This window comes from Haliotis asinina, chromosome 12 (genome assembly GCF_037392515.1).
Source record: "Haliotis asinina isolate JCU_RB_2024 chromosome 12, JCU_Hal_asi_v2, whole genome shotgun sequence".
Classification (NCBI taxonomy): Eukaryota; Metazoa; Mollusca; class Gastropoda; order Lepetellida; family Haliotidae; genus Haliotis; species Haliotis asinina.
This window is the reverse complement of record NC_090291.1, coordinates 55,400,001-55,422,361: the sequence shown is the minus strand read 5'-3', so window position 1 is coordinate 55,422,361 and position 22,361 is coordinate 55,400,001. Positions and strand designations below refer to the sequence as shown.

Here is a 22,361-nt window from a genome sequence, read left to right as displayed (position 1 = left end):
GTTGCTGGGTGCTGATATGGCTGGGTCCTGCCTGATATTGCTGGGTACTGATACTGCTTGGCACTGGTATGGCTGGGTACTGGTATTGCTTGACATTGAGAGGATGCAGAGTTCGCACAGTTTTCCAGCAGTCCCAAGGATCTTACAGATGCTTTGTCTGTTCCAAGTTCAGGAATCTGAATCTCCGGCCCGCCTTGGGCTTCTCTTCAGTTTAAATTTGTCACTATCAAACTTGTTTATAATTAGAGACTAAGCGTTTGTCTACACAGATTGTCTGTAGCATCATCGCAGTCATGGTTAGGTTGATCATGGATCGTGACTGGAGTGTGGAACTGAGCTGGAGTTCGGCTGTTCAGGATACAGAACCCTCTTATACCCCTTGTCGGTAGGGGTATTCCTACTAGTATGGTACAGTCACATATGAGACTCTCCTCCTAGGGAGTGGTAACGTGTGCCTGGGTGTCCTCGTTGGGCGTGGTCACATGTGTCTGAATCTCTTTGTTGGGCGTTTTCATGGGTGTCTTACTCTCCTCGTTGGGCACTTTCGCGTGTGTCTTACTGTCCTCGTTGGGCGAGGTCACGGGTGACTGACTTTTCGTTGGGCGTGGTCATGTCTGTCTGGCACTCCTCACTGGGCGTGGTCACGTGTGCAGGACTCTCGTCGTTGGTGTGGCAACGTGTGCCTTCGCTCATCTTTTGGTGTATTCCTGGATGACTGCTTCTCATAGTTGGGCGTCGTTATGAGTGGTGTCGTCAGGCCTGTCTGTTACACTATCTGATTGTCGAAGTGAGTATTGAGTCTGGTCATTGTCATGTAGCACACAGCAGCCTGCTTTTGTTTCCGCATGTCAGATGGTAGTCTCACGGGTCATTGGATTATCTGGGCATGCGATGACGATGTTACATTGCTTTCATATTCTTGTGCGTGGTGGTTCATGTGAAGGACAGATTCATTGTAAGTCATTTCTGAGTGATACGTTCACAATAGTTTTGTCATGTTTAACGTGGAGTCTGGACCTTCTTTCACAAAGCACTAAGGTGATCGTAAGTCACTAAGGTAACCTTAGTGCAGTGAAAGAATGGGAGTTAAGGTTAACCGCAGTAAAGGTTGCTTCGTGAAAGGATTCCCTGGTTTTCTAGGTGGCGTTGACGAGGTTTAATCAGTGACTAGTCACGTTTGTTGAGTTTTAACTCAGTGACTAGTCACGTTTGTTGAGGTTTAACTCAGTGACTAGACACGTGTGTTGAGTTTTAACTCTGTGACTAGTCACGCTGGCTGAGTTTGGTGGGTATATGTACATAGCGACTAATATACATCTATAGAAAGCTCTAACATTCTAATTGAGATACCATTAGTCGTCATTCTGAACTACGTGAATACTAACGTGCAGGCGTGTGTACATACCAAGTTTCAGTTTACATGTGAAATGATCCTATTAATTACCACGGCATGTTATGAAGGCCGCATATCAAATAGAAGAATGTAAAATGTAGTCGAGCAATGATCATCGTGAGTGGAGTAGGACATGTCGTTGCTATAGATGACATCTGCAGCTGTCAGGAGCTCAAGGCTGAGCACTGTGTTGGAAATGAGTGTTCTCCTCTTCTGGTTTTCTATCCGAGCACCGCTCGTAGATTTTTCGTGTCATTTTTTGCCTTGTTAGGTGTGGAGTTGAATCCTCTACGGTACACCTTATCAAACATACCTGTTAAACAGAGTATATTCATCCTGGCAGAGATTGATTCTGGTGGCGCCATCTGTGGTCAGGTGACGTTTCCAGTGCAGCGTTACACACGCCCATGCTGCCGATCATCTGGGACTGTGCTATTTAACACTGAAAAATATCATTTAAAATTGATGTTTTTTTTCGTGTAGTTGAGAAGCAGACATGCCACTGGTTTTACGGTGGTTTACAAAGAATGGTTTCACAGATAGAAACTATGATACAAATCAAGAACTTCTTTATTACAGCGAGAGCGACGTTTTGGTGCAGGTTCTAACGCCGTTATCAAGCAAGAGATGAAAAGACTGATGATAGAAAAGCATATACACAAAGCATGATGTTTGTACCGTATAACTGGGGATTACGACTGCAAATATACACTGTCATCCTTCCTTATTGAACCAAGTTCCAGTTGCCTCTCAAAGACGTCAGAACCCACCGTGCTAAAATAATAACAATGATAAAATCATTTTAAAGTCAGAAGTATCAATTTCACATTATTGTGTTCTTAACGATGACGTACAAATCAAACAAATGATCATTATTGAGCACATCGTGCGTGCTTTATGTTAATATGATCTATTATTATCAATGGCGAGAACTAAAGCATCTTGCTGCAGTAAAAACGACTATATTTCTCGATATCAGATAGTTTAATCGACCAGTTCATTGCCCAGGGACATCATTTACAGTGGGTACCACTTCACGTGAAGACAATTTCCCCAAATATAATGTTTACTTTGCCAGTATTATCAGCTTTTGAGATCGGCGGTATATCACATTCCAAATCAAACCGATAACAAGGATGTGATTGGCGGTGATCCGTCACACAGAAAACTACATTTATTTTTGCAAACGTGGAATTAGCCAGTATACCCCTCCCCCCCCCCCCCCCCCCCCCCCCCCCCTCAGCAAAATATAATGAACCTCAAAATTATATAAAAAAAACAGGACAGGATGGGCTAGTGAGTGAGTGAGCGGGAATTTGGTGTTTGTGGGTGAAAGAGTACGTGTCAGGAGTTTTGAGTTTATGAGTAGACTCGTGAGTGAATTAGTGAGTCAGTGTATGAGTGGGTTGAGTGAGTGGGTAAGTGGGTGAGTGTAAGGGTGGGTTGAGTGAGCAGGTGAGTGAGTGGATGGATGGTTCGGGCTTGCATGCGTGCATACGTGAATACGTGCTTGAGTGGGTGCGGTCGCGTAGCTGCGTGAGTGAGGGAGTGAGTGAGTGAGTTAGAAATCATTATGTGAGTTGTTTATTGTGTTTATTGTTTACGTCCATGCATTGTGTGACGAGTCCGAGCCAGACCACCCAGATTTCCCGTGTCTGATGTTTTGGAAAGTACATCAGAATGTCTTGAGCAGCAGGATGTATTTAGGACTGTCACACGTCTAATAATACAATGGCGTGTGTAGATCGACCTCAGTGCCATCGATACATGAAAGGCGTCAACCATACATTACTCGTGGACAACGAGTGACGATTCATCTTAGACACCTGCTTGTAAATATGCCCATGTTGTGATATGAACTTACGTAATACCTAAGTGCATGATTCGTCCATTACCCTAACTTACCTGACGTTTTGTACAAGTCATATAGCATCTTAGGCTTTACACCTTTTACTGTTGTTTATTTGTGGCTGTAGCGCATACGCTATTTGAAGATGTTGTGTTCAGTGTTAAAGCATCGTGTTACAGAATGCAGTGTGCTCATGTACAAAGTGATGTAATACACTCCACTCTCTCACGCTGTCCCTATATAGCATTCGATTGTATTATGTTAATGAATCTGGCATCTGTATGTATTATCCAGTAGGCATGTTTTCATTGCATTTTAGCGAGATACAAGTACCTCATTGTAAATTATGTATAGTATCCATCCATGTTCTAGAGCTTTGAGCATGGACCTTGTGTATGGGAAATAGACATTGAAAGATCACATGTATTATTGTAATTAGGCTGGTGACAGGTGAGGTAACGAAATTATGGCACATATGAAATAATTATACACTCTCCGAAAAGGAAACACATATGTGTATTATCACGTTTTTAATCTGTGTGGTAACACGTGTAATTCTGGATCTCACAATATACAAGATCTCTTAACGCGTATAAGGTACAAAGGGTTCAATAAGCTGCGTTGGGCGTTGTCTTCAGTATCTGCTGTGGCTACCATGAGTCCCCAAACCGATCTGGCATTGTCGCGGGACTGAATCACACACTCTATACTTAGAACTGTACTAGATTGATACATACGGTGTGGAAAGAGCTACACGAGGGAGTGTCCAGAATCATCTGCCGTAGAATTCTCTCGCATCCTTTTTTCATGTACACAAGGGGAGGTAACTCTTGCCTCTGATATCTTATTACATGTCTGACCTCATGAAAGTCAGCAGTTTGTGTGACGATATTATGTCAAACCTAGTGCCATGTTGAATTACTTGAATTACTGTTTGATAGTCTCTGTGGTGTAGTGGTTAGAGCGTCAGCCCAGAGAGCGTAAGTTCGCGGGTTCGATCTCCGGCTGCGCCAAACCAAAAGACGTTAAAATATGGTACGTGTTGGTCCCTGTCTCGGCAGTGATGGGTGCGTGAAACACGTTCTGGTCGACTGAGTCAGTATAATGTGTCTGTGTAGGGTACTAGTATTCATGCTTAACTATTCTATGGTATCTCATTGAGGTTCACCATAAAACCAGCTGGGCTAGTACAAACCGCCACGCAGACACATCACTGCTGTTGTATTATGTTAACTTTGAATAGGTTATGTACTGCCACAGTACTGCCACAGTGACACCGTTGTATTGATGCGTGAATTTAGTTAACTAAAAAACTCAGTTGAAAATAACAGCACATTTTCTTGTTGTTTGCACACTTAGTTCGGTTTACGCGCTGATTCTAGGTTAACATTTTCCGCCTTGGAAATCAACACACTGCACGTGTTTTTCAGGTTTCCAAAAGACCCGGAAAACCTGTAAATTTCACACCCCCTTTTCCATGGAATTTTAAAAACATGGATGAAATCATGGAAAAAACATGGATCTTGGGGATTTTATCTAACACAAGTGTACATCTTACTACAAGGGCTCTGGCAGCCATCGCCATGTGAGTCTGGATTAGTCTGCAGTTTGTGAAATCATGAAATTTCATTTCATCTATATGTGGTGGACAGAGCTTTGTGAAGTGTGACTGCTTTAGACACAGCAAGTGTCAAACAAATAAGTACAAATGCTTTCATGAGATTCGAACTCTCCTCTTTTTTGCGTTAAAAACACCCCTGAAACCAACCCTTCCCTTTCAAACTCCATGGGTCCGCCCATGAAGAATATACAGGAGCCTTAGTTACAATGGCATGAAATCCTTCTGACGCAACACTGAAGCATGTTTCACATGACGTTTCAGTGAATTTCATACATACTCACAAATCATCCTTCGAGGAAGCCGGGAAGAAATGACAAGGCAAACGCGCGGGTTCGCTCGAATAGATTGTGTTTTAATAATATTTTTTACCGAACGTGTTTTCCCATTCTCAGAAATCTAGGGTTTGAATCTGGTGGTGACAAACCATCACATTTGATTTGATAAACGTATCTATTTATCATAAAATACTCTTCTTTTGTTTTCAATGAAAAATGTATATCTCTGAACAGGGTACTACCATTGGGCTTGTAACACAGCGATGTCATAACATTGTGACGTCATCAACTTCGTAACGTCATGGCATTGTCAGGGAATTGTACAAGATCTGTCCAAACGATAGTAGATATCGTTTGATCTCAAAGAAGGAATATCTCCCGTATCAACACAATGTATTTACGTTGTACTTTGCTGAGATAGTGCAATCGCAAATATAACTTATATATAATTATGTCACGGCAGATCGTAGGAACTATGTGTACTTCTCCCTGCACATGAGCTATTGAGTTTTCAGGCATGTCACAGGATGTGCCTGTCTTTTGTCCCACCATACTATGCAATCCTACACCACAAATGTTTATGAATTTTTTCATCCCTGTGCATAATGCATACATATATATATTTTTAAATAAAACTGTTATGGAGAAAATATGTTTTCGTTTAAGAATTGATTATAAGGACAGACTGTAAGTCATGAAGGTATAACTGTTTAAATATACTGTAAATTTGATATATTAGTGACACCACTGTAAACGCGATACAAATCTTCTTGATGTGGTGGAGATAAAACACAGATCTAATTGTTATTATGGTACAGACTGACAGATAACCATAGATATCACTGCTGCCGCAACACAGTCGACTAACAACTAGTCTCCGAAATGAACATATTTTACTGAAAGAAAGTTCATAGTGAAAAAAGATAATATAAAGAAATTGTGTCCTGGGCCTTTCTTCATTTTCCTGAACATGAGGAAATCTAGACTTGCCGCATTTTCTAACTTGCCCACATTGTGGGCTTTCTTGGATATGCTTGCTCCAGGGTGTGTACGACAGACTAGTGTCACAGGTACAACTCTTGATGCAGTTTCCCGTCGTGATATCGCTGGAATATTCCCCCAAACCGGGACATCGGCTGTCTGGGTCACAGGAGGAGACATGAAAAGGCAAATAAGACATCCTTCTTTAATATTCTTGTAAAGAGCTTCCTGGGTCGACTGGTTAGAGAAGTTACATGATAACAAAATGAAACAGAAGGCGTGCTAATTGTTTGGTCGGGATTCCAGGCGTTATAGATAGATAGATAGATAGATAGATAGATAGATAGATAGATAGATAGATAGATAGATAGATAGATAGATAGATAGATAGATAGATAGATAGATTTTTGGAATGAGTATAAGTCATCACCAACTGACTGACTTAACCATACAAAACCATAGCCATGTGCAGACAAGAGATTTCTTACATGTGCAGACAAGAGATGCCCACGTCACTTTGACAATTTTGTCCAGATGAACAAGCATGTTATAAGCCTTTTCGGTAATCTATGTTCTTGAATACTCAATATCTTAAAACAGAATTTTATACATCGAATATGAGCATTTATATTCAGGGGGTACCTCCCTCATTCACCGTGCACCATACAATTTGATGTGGTGGATCCTACATTTAAAAGTTTCTTACAGGCCATCAGATGTATTTTTTCTATACATTCATACCTCTGGAATCCCCAAATCTTGGATCCATACAAAAGTATAGGCTGAATTTGACAATCAAATATTTTAAAGTAAATACTGGGCGTCAAAACACAATTTTACACAAAACAGATAAAACGCTTTTCAATAAATTCTTAGCTTTCAGTGATAATTCAGTAACAGATGTTTTCCAGTTCATAGAAGATGTAAACTCAATACCAAGATAAGTGTAATGACCAGAGACAATTACAGGTTGATCATTAAAAGACCACCGTTCTTTAGAAGATATCCGGCCACCTATTCTAAATATAACAATATCAGTTTTATCTAAATTAACAGATAAATCCCATGTTTTGGTATTCCGTTCCTAACTATTTACTTGGGTTTGTAGTCCAACTACAGATTCTGATAAAAGAATTACGTCACCAGCAAATAAAAGAATAAAAAGTTTCAAGAGATCTGGAAACATTTGGATGCCATGTTTACCATTTGCCATAATATCGTAGTACAGTTCGTTGATAAACAGGGAAGATAGAATTGGACTCACACCACACCCTTGTCTTAAGCCAACGGGGCAGTCGACAAAATCTTATCATCATCACAACGTACACAAGCTTTCACATTAGTATACATTGCTTTTAAAATTGAATACATTCTACCTTTCAGACCAATATTACGTAAAGAATACCACAATTTAGAACGATTGACAGAATCAAATGCTTTACGGAAATCAACGAAAGCTACGAATAGTTTACGCTTGCGACGGGATAGACATTTCTGGGGTAGTGCAAATAGTGTAACGATATGATCAGCAGTTGAATAATTCTTTTTTTTTTAAAGCCTGCTTGTGATTCGGGAATTTTATCTGTCGTGATTGTAGACCGCTTCGCGTGAAGTGGATCTACAAATGTAAAACTCACGGACAGTGTAAAAATGTGTAGGGTTATATGAGTGCTTCACACGTTGACGTTTTCCAATTTGCATTTACACGGAGACCAAAATGATTGTTTCAGGAATTTAATTTTAAGTGCTGGTGTGTTGTATCGACTTTTATTGTATTTTCAAATACCGAACTGTTTTTTTATCTCTGTCTGAACAATGAAGTTTACAGTTGGGAGCAATTAGATTTCTTTAATCTTGGATTGATATTGTTGGAATTTAATTAAACCAAATTTATACGCATGTAATGAATTGAGTATTCAATGTGTCTACGGCAAGATGATGTATCTTCAATCTTGAGATGTGAAGAACGCCATAAAGTCCCGTTATTGGGTGACGGGTACGTCATATTCCACTGTATATACTGAATATCCTCCATGTTTATTGTTCTCACATGACTACTGTTAATCTGCCGTCATATTGCTCCACACAGCTTTCCAATTCTGAAACATGTACATTGTTTTGCGCAGTATACAATGAAGATACAAGACCACCCTTTCAACCTACTAGTCGTGTGTTTTAATTAATGTACAATACTGTATGCTTAAGCAAGTCCTTTACGAACAACCGTTCGTGTAGATTGTCAGAAAAGACTCACGTCTTACCAAGCACTAAATATTATATGTGGCAAGTATGTACACAGAAATATAGCTAATTTCTAAATAGATTGTAATAATCACGTATGGATCATTTGAGAAGCAGCTATAAAGTTCAAACCATGATATATTGCCGATCGCGAGTGATTTGAACTTGATCTTAAGTTCTGACGAGATGATAGTGAACACGACCCAATGCCCGTTGTTAAATCGAGAGTTACTTTGCGCGATGTTAATTCCACAGCGAGCTAGAGATACTAGTGCTGCCTTTATACAGTGGGCGTGTAGAACAGTGATGGATGGATAAGCCGGTTCCTTCTCGACAGGCTGTAGGTGACCAGACTCCCAGGACGGAGTAGCTGGACAACGGGCTCTTGACCAAGGTGAGTGACCAGTGTTAAGTGGATAAGGAATGTCTTAGATCAGGTCTTTATATGTCTTGGAACTAAAGTATTTGTAATCATGCCAGATTGGAACTTGTGATTTACTGCTGAACGCACTGATGTTTATTTTGTAACGACATTTATACACGAACTTCTACGCCGTGAAGTGTTTAAGTTGTTGGAGGTGGAGATAAGAGCTTTCATTTCAATCACGATGCTGCACAACCGACATTTCCCCAGGTAACTTTGGTTTATACACCGGCCAGGCCATATGGAAACCATCAGCTGATTTTCTTAACCTTTATATGTTTCTCTACAAGAACTTTAAAAGATGTACTACTATTCACAGGCACAGGCAAAATGAAAGTCTATGAGTTTCACTTACATGCACGTGTTTTCTGTCCGTGAAGATATTTAAAGATATATTACATGACTGGTTGTAATACTCACCTGGATAGTTCGGTTTGATAATTATAGATTGTATATCTGAATTATGAAATAGGTTGCACAACCGATTAAATACTGGTTACACAACGGATTTACGTTGATACTGGTTGTACAATTAATTTTCGTTAATAATGGTTGCACTTCCGGCACACATCGATACTGGTCACGCTACACATATACGTTCACAGTGGTTGCACTTCAACTTTACGGTGATAGTAGTAGCTCTGACGTCATGTACTACTGGGAATGTAACCGAGTGAATACTGCCAAAGCAAGGTAGACCAGTAAATTGCTAAACAAATCAGTGTACGAGTTCCATTTTCTACACTGGCACACGTTAACCTCAGTTCTTTCGTTCGTCCCCGTTATATTGTGCTGTAGAACCGTGCTTGCTCACTCACTCACCCACTTACCCAAACACTCACTCACCCACTCACCCACTCAACCAAACACTCACTCACTGTCAGTCAGTACTCAGTACATGCATATATTAGTTGTTGGCATGAATTTAAGAAAGTTTCAAAAAGGTGGTTAATATTTGTAAAAGTAAGGCATGTGATCTATCCAGTCTTACCACTGGGACACTCATACCACGGATATCACAGATATCACAGATATCACAGATATCCCTGGCTTCCGCATGTTAATCAGTTTGGTCAACACCATTGCACTCCATCCTCTGGGAATGTAGAACAAATCCATAGAAATACACGCCAACCTTGCATAAAGCAGCACAACCACACCAAACTCAATCCAACCGTATCCAACATGTTGGCAATATGAATATGCCTATCCATAGTGTGGTGACAGTTTGCTGTTGCTCCAGTAATCTGCTATCTGACGACTTGGAATATTGTCGACAACAGCATGACCTTGTCCTGCAACAACAACACAAGGATTCACGAACTGTTTCTTCTCTCAGTACAAGGTGGCATTTTGCACTTCAAAACAGACGTTTCTCACCTTCAATAACATGTCAGCTTCTACCCTTAAGAATACATTCCACAATAAACATGTACCATGAAATCTGTTTCCATTTTCATTACAGAAATGTAGAGAATTCGAGGAGCTTGCACTTAAAATAAAATCAAACAATGACACGAGTCCGTCACACATACACACACACACACACACACACATACACAGAGAGAGAGAGCGAGACACCCTCTCTCTCTCCCTCTCTCCCTCTCTCTCTCTCTCTCTCACACACACACACACGCTGGTCAAGTCATCGACGGTGCGCGTTCTATGGAGAAACAACGTCTTTATCAATGTGCAGTATGTGTTAGCAGGTATACAGAACAGTCACTCATAGTGAAAACAAAGAAGATGCACAGAACTCTCCTCGTTGTTCACCACACCAACTTCTAATTGCCATTCAAAGAAGTTAAGGGCAAGACAGGCATTGAGAAACCACGAGAACACATCTTATACGCCAACATAGGACTGGTTTAGGGATTAATGTAATACGTCAAATTTGAAACCCCCCCCCAACATGTCTGCCATAAAATATTTTGAAATATTTAGCGAGTTATACATCACGTTTGATTAATCCATTCTTCTTCCTGCCCGGTGAGAGGAAAGATGTCCTATAACACCCCATCAGTGGATAAATCACATGTGGCATTGCTGTCTTTATTTAGGCTTCGTTCCGTTTTTGACAGTGTCATTACAGTTATGAACTATCTGAGATGATGTTTTGTCAGTATGGATGACCGCGCGTTCAGCTTCCCTCATGTACACGACGTAACCGGTGACTCCACGGCAGCGTATAGTACAGCACGCAATGTCACTCTGTGTCGTAGTGTTGTTGCCCGTAAAGAAATGGGTTCTATGTCACAGCCATCCATGGGACTGGTGCATTCTGACGTTCACGTTAACGGTGACTGACTATGGTTTTACGCCGTCTTTAGAAAGACTCAATCAACATCACCTGCGAAAACTTACCAGAAATGGGGAATCGAGCCCGGGTCTTCAGCGCTTTAAGCATGTGTCTACCCCACTGCCCCTCACGTATAAAGGGGTTCTATGTCACAAGTAAAATGGAACTGGTAGGATCTGACTTCTTACTGACGGTAAAGTGTGGTGATTGCATGCCATCTGGGACATACCGTTAGGCATAGTGCTGGTCCCTGAGGCTTTTGGTTCACTATGGTATTTAAAACAATCACAGTCTTTGGTAGTGATAATTACACGCATGTGTTTGCTCTATAGAAGGAAATAACACCATCAACTCTGCGTTTAGAAATGAGTCCTCGTGGATCACTAAAAAAACTTTACCGCGCTTGTGATTGTATGTACTTGTGCTTTAGGTTGTGGTTGGGTGTGAATTAATAAGTAAGATTACTTATATATCTGAAACTTTTGCCTGTCAAGTAACATATCGTTATTCCTTTGCATGCATATATGCTGAACGATAGTGGGGAAAAATGTATGTATCGCTTAACTAGCTTTAGGAGGAAGGAGGGTCTCGCGTGATGCAGTGATATTTTTAGTTGTTACTTGTGACATAAACCCATTCATTCTGAAAAAAGTGCACCAATGCTGTAATTTATGATCCAAGATAATGTGAAATAGGGTTGAAATATAACACGTTGGTGTTTTATTTTTATGTCTTGGCTTTACAGGTTGTACGTAATCGTTCTCAAATGATTCTTGCTTCGCGGATGCCAAGTGATCTGTGAAATCTATTGTGACAGTGCAGGGATTCCGGTGTTGATACAGAGCTTTGTTCTGTCACCCAGGTAGGGTCCGTGTCACGTTCGTGAACAGACACATACGTCATTTCGCAACTTTGCTCAGGGTCATACGTACGTCTATGTGACGTGAAGAGATACGCACGTCATATAGCCGGCCTTGCTCATGGTCACGTGAACAGACACACACGTCATATCGTCAACTTTGCTCAGGGTCATACGTACGTCTATGTGACGTGAAGAGATGCGCACGTCATACAGCCGGCCTTGCTCAGGGTCACGTGAAGAGATACATACGTCATATGGCCGGCCTTGCTCTGGGTCACGTGAAGAGATACATACGTCATATGACCAACCTTGCTCAGAGTCACGTGGAGAGATACATACGTCATGTGACCGGCCTTGCTCAGGGTCACATGAAGAGATACATACTTCATATGGCCGGCCTTGCTCAGAGTCACGTGAAGAGATACATACGTCATATGGCCGGCCTTTCTCAGGGTCACGTGAAGAGATACATACGTCATATGACCAACCTTGCTCAGAGTCACGTGGAGAGATACATACGTCATGTGACCGGCCTTGCTCAGGGTCACGTGAAGAGATACATACGTCACATGACCAACCTTGCTCAGGGTCTCGTGAGGAGATACATACGTCATATGACCAACCTTGTTCAGGGTCACGTGAAGAGATACACGCGCCATATGGCCGGCCTTGCTCTGGGTCACGTGAAGAGATACATACGTCATATGACCAACCTTGCTCAGGGTCTCGTGAAGAGATACACGCGCCATATGGCTGACTTTGCTAGATGGCGCTTATTTCCTAGTTGTCCTCCGAAGGGGAAATGTTGAGGAGAGTTTTCTGCGTTTACAAACCACTGAGAGTACGGTGGGGCAAATGTAGGTCGCCTTAAGTGACCAGAGGATGAGAAATAAGGACAACATTTGTTATCACTTTCCATGGACCGTGGAAGACACGCTTGCCAGTTTGATGCTGGGTCCGTGACTATTGCGAAACATCAAACAGTTAGACCTACATCGTCATATGGAACTTGACCTTGCAGTCAGGTGATCACGAAGGGAATTCCGAGGTTTACCCACAGGAGAACTACGTCAAACCTCAGGCCGCATTTCACCACATACAAGCATTTGAAAGAAGTCGAGACATACAACTGATGGATGCATGCCACTCAATTAGGCACACGTGTATTTTTGCATATATCTAAAACATATTGCGCCATATTTTCTTGTTTTTAGACAAATACACAGTCACGTAACACTGACGTTGCACTCAACCATCTCCCACAAACATAAATCATATCGTTAAGGACCTAAAAGGTCGGTCAAACAGCAACTATATTTACCACCATCTTTGAACTGCCATTTATTGTGGACGGGCTTTTTTTGTTTATACCAATTGAGATATGTTTTTTCTCAGATATATGGACAGTGTGTGTTATGGTTTTTTTACGCACGATTCATCATTTTATACTGATACTCACTTCACATTTCATACTTTTGTGAGGTCAAGGTCACCATTTGGCATTTACAAGTAGAGAAATAACACTGTTAAATACCGAGCCGTACACTAACAGTATCGTGTTACCTTTGTCCGTGCCTAATGTAGAATTAACTAAGAAGTTGTTATTCCACCTGATCAGCCATCGGTGGAAAGTTTTAAATTTGCTCTTCGGAATGACGTCTGTTTGTATCACCTTTGTCTGTTGATCTTTGGCTCGAGGCAAGGTATGACACTGATTCTCTCCCTCAGCAGCATTCCTGTCCCTCAACAGTGTCAACTGTTTGCTCTCAGCCGATCTGAGCTGATATCTATGCATGATTTGGTCTGCTTGTTGTTTTACGCCGCACCCATCACTATTCCAGCTATATGGCGGCGGTCTGTAAATAATCGAGTCTGGAACAGACAATCCAGTGATCAACTAAAAGAGCATCTATCTACGCAATTTGGAACCGATGACATGTTGTCAACCAAGTCAACCTGACCACCCGATCCCGTTAGTCGCCCCTTAGGACAAGCATGGGTCGCTGAAGATTCTAACCCGAATTTTCACGGTCTCATTTATACACGTAAAACTTATCAAAACGGCTTTGAACCCTGCTTGCTCACTCACTCACTCACTCACTCACTCACTCACTCACTCACTCACTCACTCACTCACTCACTCACTCACTCACTCACTCACTCACTCACTCACTCACTCACTCACTCACTCACTCACTCACACATCCAGTTCCGCGGCTGAGGTCCGTCAATGACTTGGACAGGGAGAACTGATCATATCATGAGCGAGTTGTGCGAGTTTGAATACATGATACTGTTTGGAAACAAGTCAAATATTATATTTCGCATTACATATTCTAAGTGTTGTGCCCCGTAAACGGGCCTTCCAGCAACCCAGGGATCCGTGAAGGTCAGGACAGAATAGGGCTTCAGCTACCCATGCTTGCCATAAAAAGGCGACTTTGCTTGTCGGGAGAAGTCACTAACGGGATCGGGTGGTCAGGCTCGCTGACTTGGTTGGCACATGTAATCGGTTCCCAATTACGCACATCGATGCTCATGCTGCTGATCACTGGATTGTCTGGTCCAGGCTAGATTGTTTACTGACCGACGCCATATTGGTGGAATATTGCTGAGTGCAGCGTAAAACTAAACTCACTCACTCACTCTAAGTGTTGTAGAGATTCTACTACCATTGTTGATACATTTTTGACGTAATGAGTTTGTCATGCAAACACAGCGGTCTGACTGACTTTGTAAATCCAAGACTGTTTAACGTTTAAGAACGTCTTGTGTTTTAGAGACACTGACTGTGAATTTATTTTAATTATTTTGGCGCTTTATGTAAGATATAAGATATGACAGTGATACCTCACTGATGATTTGTCGTAAAAACGTATCGCTTTAGGACATGGTTTCACATGGACATATCGACTTAAGGGTATGATATTTCGGTGTAAAGACAACGGGCTGGTTTAATACGCACCGCGTGGTAGGGCATTGGGAGTAGGAATAAGACAATATAGGTGATTAATAGCTCGAGTTCTGACTTTAATATATATAGACATGACGGCAGTCAACAATGAGTGGAGATAAAGATGAGGTTATCTTACTTGTAAACCATGTTCACACTCAAAGAACAGTTTAATACCAAGCGCATCACGAATATTCATAGAACAGCATCACAAATAAGATGTTTGTTCTTTAATCATTTGTCTTCGATGACAGAACACAACAGTGCGAGCTCTGGGGGGCACTCCACTCTGGTGTTTTAACTCTAAATTAGTTTCAGATTTCCCATTTTCTATTCAGCGTGCACGTTCTAATCATTAGAACGTGATGGTAGTGACTTTCAGGTGCACCGCATGATGTTACGACCATAACGACTGACATACATTGCGTTCTCGTTTCAGTGAAATGTATTTCCTTGTGCACACGGTTTTCAGCTGTGTGAAATTTACTAGCCTTAACTTATAAAATTGTTTCAATCTGAAAGCAGTTTGTTCGACACTGCGTTCTATTTCTTTCAATACCAAACTTCTTTAAATCTGAAACCACACACGTGCGTATGGGAGGCAATCGATGCTTGAAAAGGTAAGCCTTTATATATTATATAATGTTTTACCACTGTTTTTCCCGATATTATGTTTCCATATACACATATACATGCATCTGAATGCCCTTCCCGATGAGAACATTTGTGGTTTGTTGTATCGAGCGGCTACAACTGTTAACGTTGTATCTAGTGACGCTGTGGAGGTTCTGCTCCGGTAGCTACAACAGTTTACCACGCCATACTTCACATGGAACAGCTCCACCCTAACACCGCTGGACAATCCTTGACCGTGGACTGGACTCCCATACTGGCCTCAAGCTCTGTATCCAGTTTTGCTAGAACATTGTTGAGTGTGGTGTTAAACACATCGAACCACTCTATCCATGCCGCCCGCCACTGTATCACTTCGGCGTTTCCTAGCTAGACGTCATGTTGCTGGAACCTAGGTAAAATATAAGTTACAAAATCATTTCCGTTTCCATCAGAAACTACTGATTGATTCACAGACTGACTCTCTGACTGACCCTCTGACTGACTCACGTGAACGGCCCCATTTCTGATACAATGCCATTTCTCATACAGTGCCATTTCTCATACAGTGCCACAGTAAGATAAGATATTAAAGTGTCAGATGGCAAGAAAAGTAATAGAAGTATGTTTAATATATGTCAGTGTGTATACATGCGATTTACGTCTGAGGTTGTGAAGAAGTAATACACTGCCCCATATGTTACCCTCGTCACCTGTATGCCGCAGCAGAGTGCACAATCATTGTATGTGTAAACAGTGTGTAGACACAGAATGGGAACTCTGCTCAGTCAACAACACTCTTACAACAAGGACAGAACATATTTACTTCTATACGTACAGCAAATATTGAACTTACATCGTGATGCGATCGGTTGGACGAGTTATTACTGTGTACGACCTTCCTGCCCATGAAGTATATACTGCCACGTACCTTCACAGGACGGTCGAACCTGAAATCTGTTTTGCAACATATTTGTGACTGTTTCTTTTTAGATTTCTGAGTTTGTACTATAACTGACCATCTGCGTGAGAATACGATTCTTCCTATCAAAGTGAAAACGACGTCCATCCATACTGTTCGAAACTAGATTTTACATAATATTCCAAACTCGTGAAAGTTACTGTTTACTCATGAACTGAGATATTGAAGAAAAAAACGAATTCGTAACGTTGAAACGATTATTGTCATGAGTCCAAGATATGTTGAAATTCAATGAAAATTGACGAATTCTTAATAAAACGTAACACCAAAACTTTTGACATGCACGATATTTGTGTTTATCAGCATTTTTCATAAATTTTGCATGTGGTTCCCCCAAGTTAGCGGAGAAATTCGTCTTCGATGTAACGGTGGGTTGAGCGGTGGGGGGATCTGATGAAATGCGCTTAGCCTTCAAATTAGAATTATCTCCAAGACTAGTCCTGATGTTTAACTATTACAGCACACCATGAAAACCATAAGGTATCTCTGGATGTCTGGATTCAGGATGTAATCAGAATAAAATCCTTCGACTTGTACCAGGGTCATATTTAAACTTGACCTTATTCGCTCGTTCTCATCCTGATTCAAATGGCATGGCGACTTGTCGTCCAATCAGATTATGTCGAGTTATTGACGAAGGGGTGTGATTGTGACGTCACTCTTAAAAAGATAACTTGTTACCTACATTCCGGGAACGTGTTCAGCGGAGTGTAACGATGTTAGACACCTTTCAAAATGAAGGTTCACAGATACTAGTTTGAAATAGACCAGAAGACATGTGCCTAGTACCGTACAAATGTGGAAACGAGAAATTCAAGTGGGCCAAGTGCATGCTACATGAGGAACTGTGTCACTGTGACGACGTCCTCTCCAAAACTGGATCACGTCCGCACACCACGTACTCCCGCTTCATCACACACGCTCAGACATTGCCGCGAAAAGTACATGTGATGCGATTATCCGAGCGGACATTTGGACAAGTCTCCCCATAGCGAGATCTAGGTGAACAGTCGACGCGGGGCTACTTCCAAATACGACGAACTACTTCAGATCTGTTGTTGGTGTACGTGTTTCTCAACATGACTTCTTTGTGAATTCACCACTCTGACCTCTGAATGGCATGGCCACATGTAGTATCACATGCAGTCATATGGACACACGTCACAAGGTCATGATTTACGGGATCACAACTGCGCATGTCGATCTTCTGATTCAACTCGATTAAAGAGCTGAGGGCGACGTTAATCAACCAACATGTGATCTCACATGATCACATATGATTACATATGGTCTTGACTAGACGCACCTCGGGTGTGTAGGTCAGTTGTGTCATACATAATTAGACATGTGGCTGGATTCCACACTGGCGAAACGACAGGAAGGTGCCTATAAATCAACAGAACAGAGCGAATGTTTCGAAGCGCGAGTTTCGAACCCTTAAGTTATCACAGCGAGCAGCCTGACACAACCGTATCGTCCGTGATACATCAGCAGGTATGAATCATGGTGATACATTCACTCATGATCTCACATGATCGAACATGGTCTGCTGAGATGCACAGCAGGAAGAAGCACGCTGATGACAGCCGTCTTGCAGGGTGAGCAGCGGTGTCGCTCAGTAGGATACACGATCAAATGCTCAATAACCTGTCATTCCTGTAAAGGTTCAAGAATTTGCTTCCCGGCACATGTGCCGACGAATCTGACCACGCGTCTAGGAAAAGGTCATGTCCCTCAAGGGATATTCTACCAAATACTGACCACTAGGGATATACCACCAAATACTGACCACTAGGGATATACCATCTAATACTGACCACTAGGGATATACCACCTAATACTGACCACTAGGGATATACCACCAAATACTGACCACCCAACACGTACTGACCATACAGTCCTCCGTCTCAGATCCGCCTCAACCCGTTCATATTAGATGTGTGGGTTCAGCCATAAAGAACACACATAAAATGTCATTAAAGTTACTGACGCTTAATAACCGCATATCAGATGACACAATAACGATTCACAAACACGTAGCTTACGCATCCTGAACTCAATACGTTTTATGAAACCGTTGGAAACGACGTCAGGCGACTAGCATTGTATTCAAAAGATTGCCAGCAGCGATGACAAACACAACCTTTGTCTCACATGTAAATGTGCCTCTGTTACGTATAGTTTAGTATTTGTGATTCTGGTTTTCTAAAACCCTTGATGGTAACACCGTTTGCTTGTAATGCAGATGGTCTGGGTTCAATTCTTCTTTCACATGGTGTGTTGGTGGGATTATTCTGAAGATACCGACACAACGACGTACCTGATGGCCTCATTAGGCAACACTGGACAAACTTATATACTAAATCAGCTCTGTCGGTAATTACATCGCTCCCTTGGTGAACATGCATGGCATTCTTTCGTCTATGTAGACAGAAGTTATATTTTGTATAATATTGTCGATAGTTAAGTTAATATTTCAAATTTTAAACACCATAATGCAGGGGCCACTGTTGTCTAGGACACTTGTCCAGACAGTTCCAAATTGTCTACTGTTATAAACTCTCAGCCTTGTCTCCTCTTCACCCCAGGCGAGAGATGGGCGTGGAAGTGATGTATTCACTAACGAGGCATGTTCTCACCTGTATAGACCAGGTAATCTGGTTTTCCTCGACTATGTTTAGAATTTCGCGACCCAGGTCAACGTGTTGTAGCAGTGTCAGTACTGTTAGCCCAACACAGATTAGCAGTGTCAGTACTGTTAGCCCAACACAGATTAGCAGTATCAGTGCTGTTAGCCCAACACAGATTAGCAGTGTCAGTGCTGTTAGCCCAACACAGATTAGCAGTGTCAGTACTGTTAGCCCAACACAGATTAGCAGTGTCAGTGCTGTTAGTCCAGCACACATTCGCTAGGACTGAAACGCGACAGGCTGTATATTTGGGCGGGGCGAATCTATGGGGAATAATGATCCTTTGAACATGAGACATGGGCAGATCTACTGTCTATCGTCTTAAGCTGAGTACGGAAAGTTTGACTTACAATTCTATCTCTCGGTCTGTGGGTCATCTATCTGTCCCCTAACAGTGGTTCGTTAACCCTGAGTGAATGGACGGATAGACTACTCTACTAAACGTGAAATCAGAGATAGACATTGTAGAAAAAACCGGTAGATAGTGAGTGGATATAATTTATGCTGCAAACATATTACAGCTTTACCTCGCGGGCCAGTAATGTCACCACAGCACTGCGGAAAACTGCCAATACATGTATGAGGAACCCTACATGTGTCAAGACACATCCCCGAGGGATACAGGGCACCCACCTGATGTACAAGACGTGGTCAAGCAGGGGTACAAGGGACCCATCCTGACGTACAAGACGTGGTCGAACAGGGGTACAAGGGACCCATCCTGACGTACAAGACGTGGTCAAGCAGGGGTACAAGGGACCCATCCTGACGTACAAGACGTGGTCAAGCAGGGGTACAAGGGACCCATCCTGATGTACAAGACGTGGTCAAGCAGGGGTACAAGGGACCCATCCTGATGTACAAGATGTGGTAGAGCAGGTGTACAAGGGACCCATCCTGACGTACAAGATGTGGTCGAGCAGGGGTACAAGGGACCCATCCTGATGTACAAGACGTGGTCAAGCAGGGGTACAAGGGACCCATCCTGACGTACAAGATGTGGTCGAGCAGGGGTACAAGGGACACATCCTGACGTACAAGATGTGGTCGAACAGGGGTACAAGGGACCCATCCTGATGTACAAGACGTGGTCGAGCAGGGGTACAAGGGACCCATCCTGACGTACAAGATGTGGTCGAGCAGGGGTACAAGGGACCCATCCTGATGTACAAGTCGTGGTCAAGCAAGGGTACAAGGGACCCATCCTGATGTACAAGACGTGGTCAAGCAGGGGTACAAGGGACCCATCCTGACGTACAAGATGTGGTCGAGCAGGGGTACAAGGGACCCATCCTGATGTACAAGACGTGGTCGAACAGGGGTACAAGGGACCCATCCTGACGTACAAGACGTGGTCAAGCAGGGGTACAAGGGACCCATCCTGACGTACAAGACGTGGTCGAACAGGGGTACAAAGGACCCATCCTGATGTACAAGACGTGGTCAAGCAGGGGTACAAGGGTCCCATCCTGACGTACAAGACGTGGTCAAGCAGGGGTACAAGGGACCCATCCTGATGTACAAGACGTGGTCGAGCAGGGGTACAAGGGACCCATCCTGATGTACAAGACGTGGTCGAGCAGGGGTACAAGGGACCCATCCTGACGTACAAGATGTGGTCGAGCAGGGGTACAAGGGACCCATCCTGATGTACAAGTTGTGGTCAAGCAGGGGTACAAGGGACCCATCCTGATGTACAAGACGTGGTCAAGCAGGGGTACAAGGGACCCATCCTGATGTACAAGACGTGGTCAAGCAGGGGTACAAGGGACCCATCCTGATGTACAAGATGTGGTCGAGCAGGGGTACAAGGGACCCATCCTGACGTACAAGATGTGGTCAAGCAGGGGTACAAGGGACCCATCCTGATGTACAAGTTGTGGTCGAGCAGGGGTTCAAGGGACCCATCCTGATGTACAAGATGTGGTCGAGCAGGGGTACAAGGAACCCATCCTGACGTACAAGATGTGGTCGAGCAGGGGTACAAGGGACCCATCCTGACGTACAAGATGTGGTCGAACAGGGGTACAAGGTACCCATCCTGACGTACAAGGTGTGGTCAAGCAGGGGTACAAGGGACCCATCCTGATGTACAAGATGTGGTCGAGCAGGGGTACAAGGGACCCATCCTGACGTACAAGATGTGGTCGAACAGGGGTACAAGGTACCCATCCTGACGTACAAGGTGTGGTCAAGCAGGGGTACAAGGGACCCATCCTGATGTACAAGATGTGGTCGAGCAGGGGTACAAGGGACCCATCCTGACGTACAAGATGTGGTCAAGCAGGGGTACAAGGGACCCATCCTGATGTACAAGATGTGGTCGAGCAGGGGTACAAGGGACCCATCCTGATGTACAAGATGTGGTCGAGCAGGGGTACAAGGAACCCATCCTGACGTACAAGATGTGGTCGAGCAGGGGTACAAGGGACCCATCCTGACGTACAAGATGTGGTCGAACAGGGGTACAAGGTACCCATCCTGACGTACAAGGTGTGGTCAAGCAGGGGTACAAGGGACCCATCCTGATGTACAAGTCGTGGTCAAGCAAGGGTACAAGGGACCCATCCTGATGTACAAGACGTGGTCAAGCAGGGGTACAAGGGACCCATCCTGACGTACAAGATGTGGTCAAGCAGGGGTACAAGGGACCCATCCTGACGTACAAGATGTGGTCGAGCAGGGGTACAAGGGACCCATCCTGATGTACAAGACGTGGTCGAGCAGGGGTACAAGGGACCCATCCTGATGTACAAGACGCGGTCGAGCAGGGGTACAAGGGACCCATCCTGACGTACAAGATGTGGTCGAGCAGGGGTACAAGGGACCCATCCTGATGTACAAGTTGTGGTCAAGCAGGGGTACAAGGGACCCATCCTGATGTACAAGACGTGGTCAAGCAGGGGTACAAGGGACCCATCCTGATGTACAAGACGTGGTCAAGCAGGGGTACAAGGGACCCATCCTGATGTACAAGATGTGGTCGAGCAGGGGTACAAGGGACCCATCCTGACGTACAAGATGTGGTCAAGCAGGGGTACAAGGGACCCATCCTGATGTACAAGTTGTGGTCGAGCAGGGGTACAAGGGACCCATCCTGATGTACAAGATGTGGTAGAGCAGGGGTACAAGGGACCCATCCTGACGTACAAGATGTGGTCGAGCAAGGGTACAAGGGA

The 22,361-nt window shown here is 43.3% G+C and overlaps 1 protein-coding gene across 3 annotated transcripts in view; it reads left to right on the top strand.

The window, feature by feature from the left end:
* The window catches only part of LOC137258038 (carboxypeptidase B-like), a 48,313-nt gene that overhangs the window by 4,457 nt on the left and 21,495 nt on the right, over positions 1 to 22,361 (top strand). The window contains exon 1 of one of the 3 annotated variants that reach the window (XM_067795577.1): positions 8,591 to 8,754. The exons of 1 other annotated variant lie outside the window; for it this stretch is intronic. Coding sequence is in view for 1 of the 2 variants with exons in the window: in XM_067795575.1 (XP_067651676.1) it covers positions 15,493 to 15,518 (26 nt within the window). In the remaining variant the exon portion in view is untranslated. Of the gene's footprint in view, positions 1 to 8,590; positions 8,755 to 15,491; positions 15,519 to 22,361 lie in introns of those variants that run through there. One more of the 3 variants, XM_067795575.1, reaches the window with a different exon arrangement.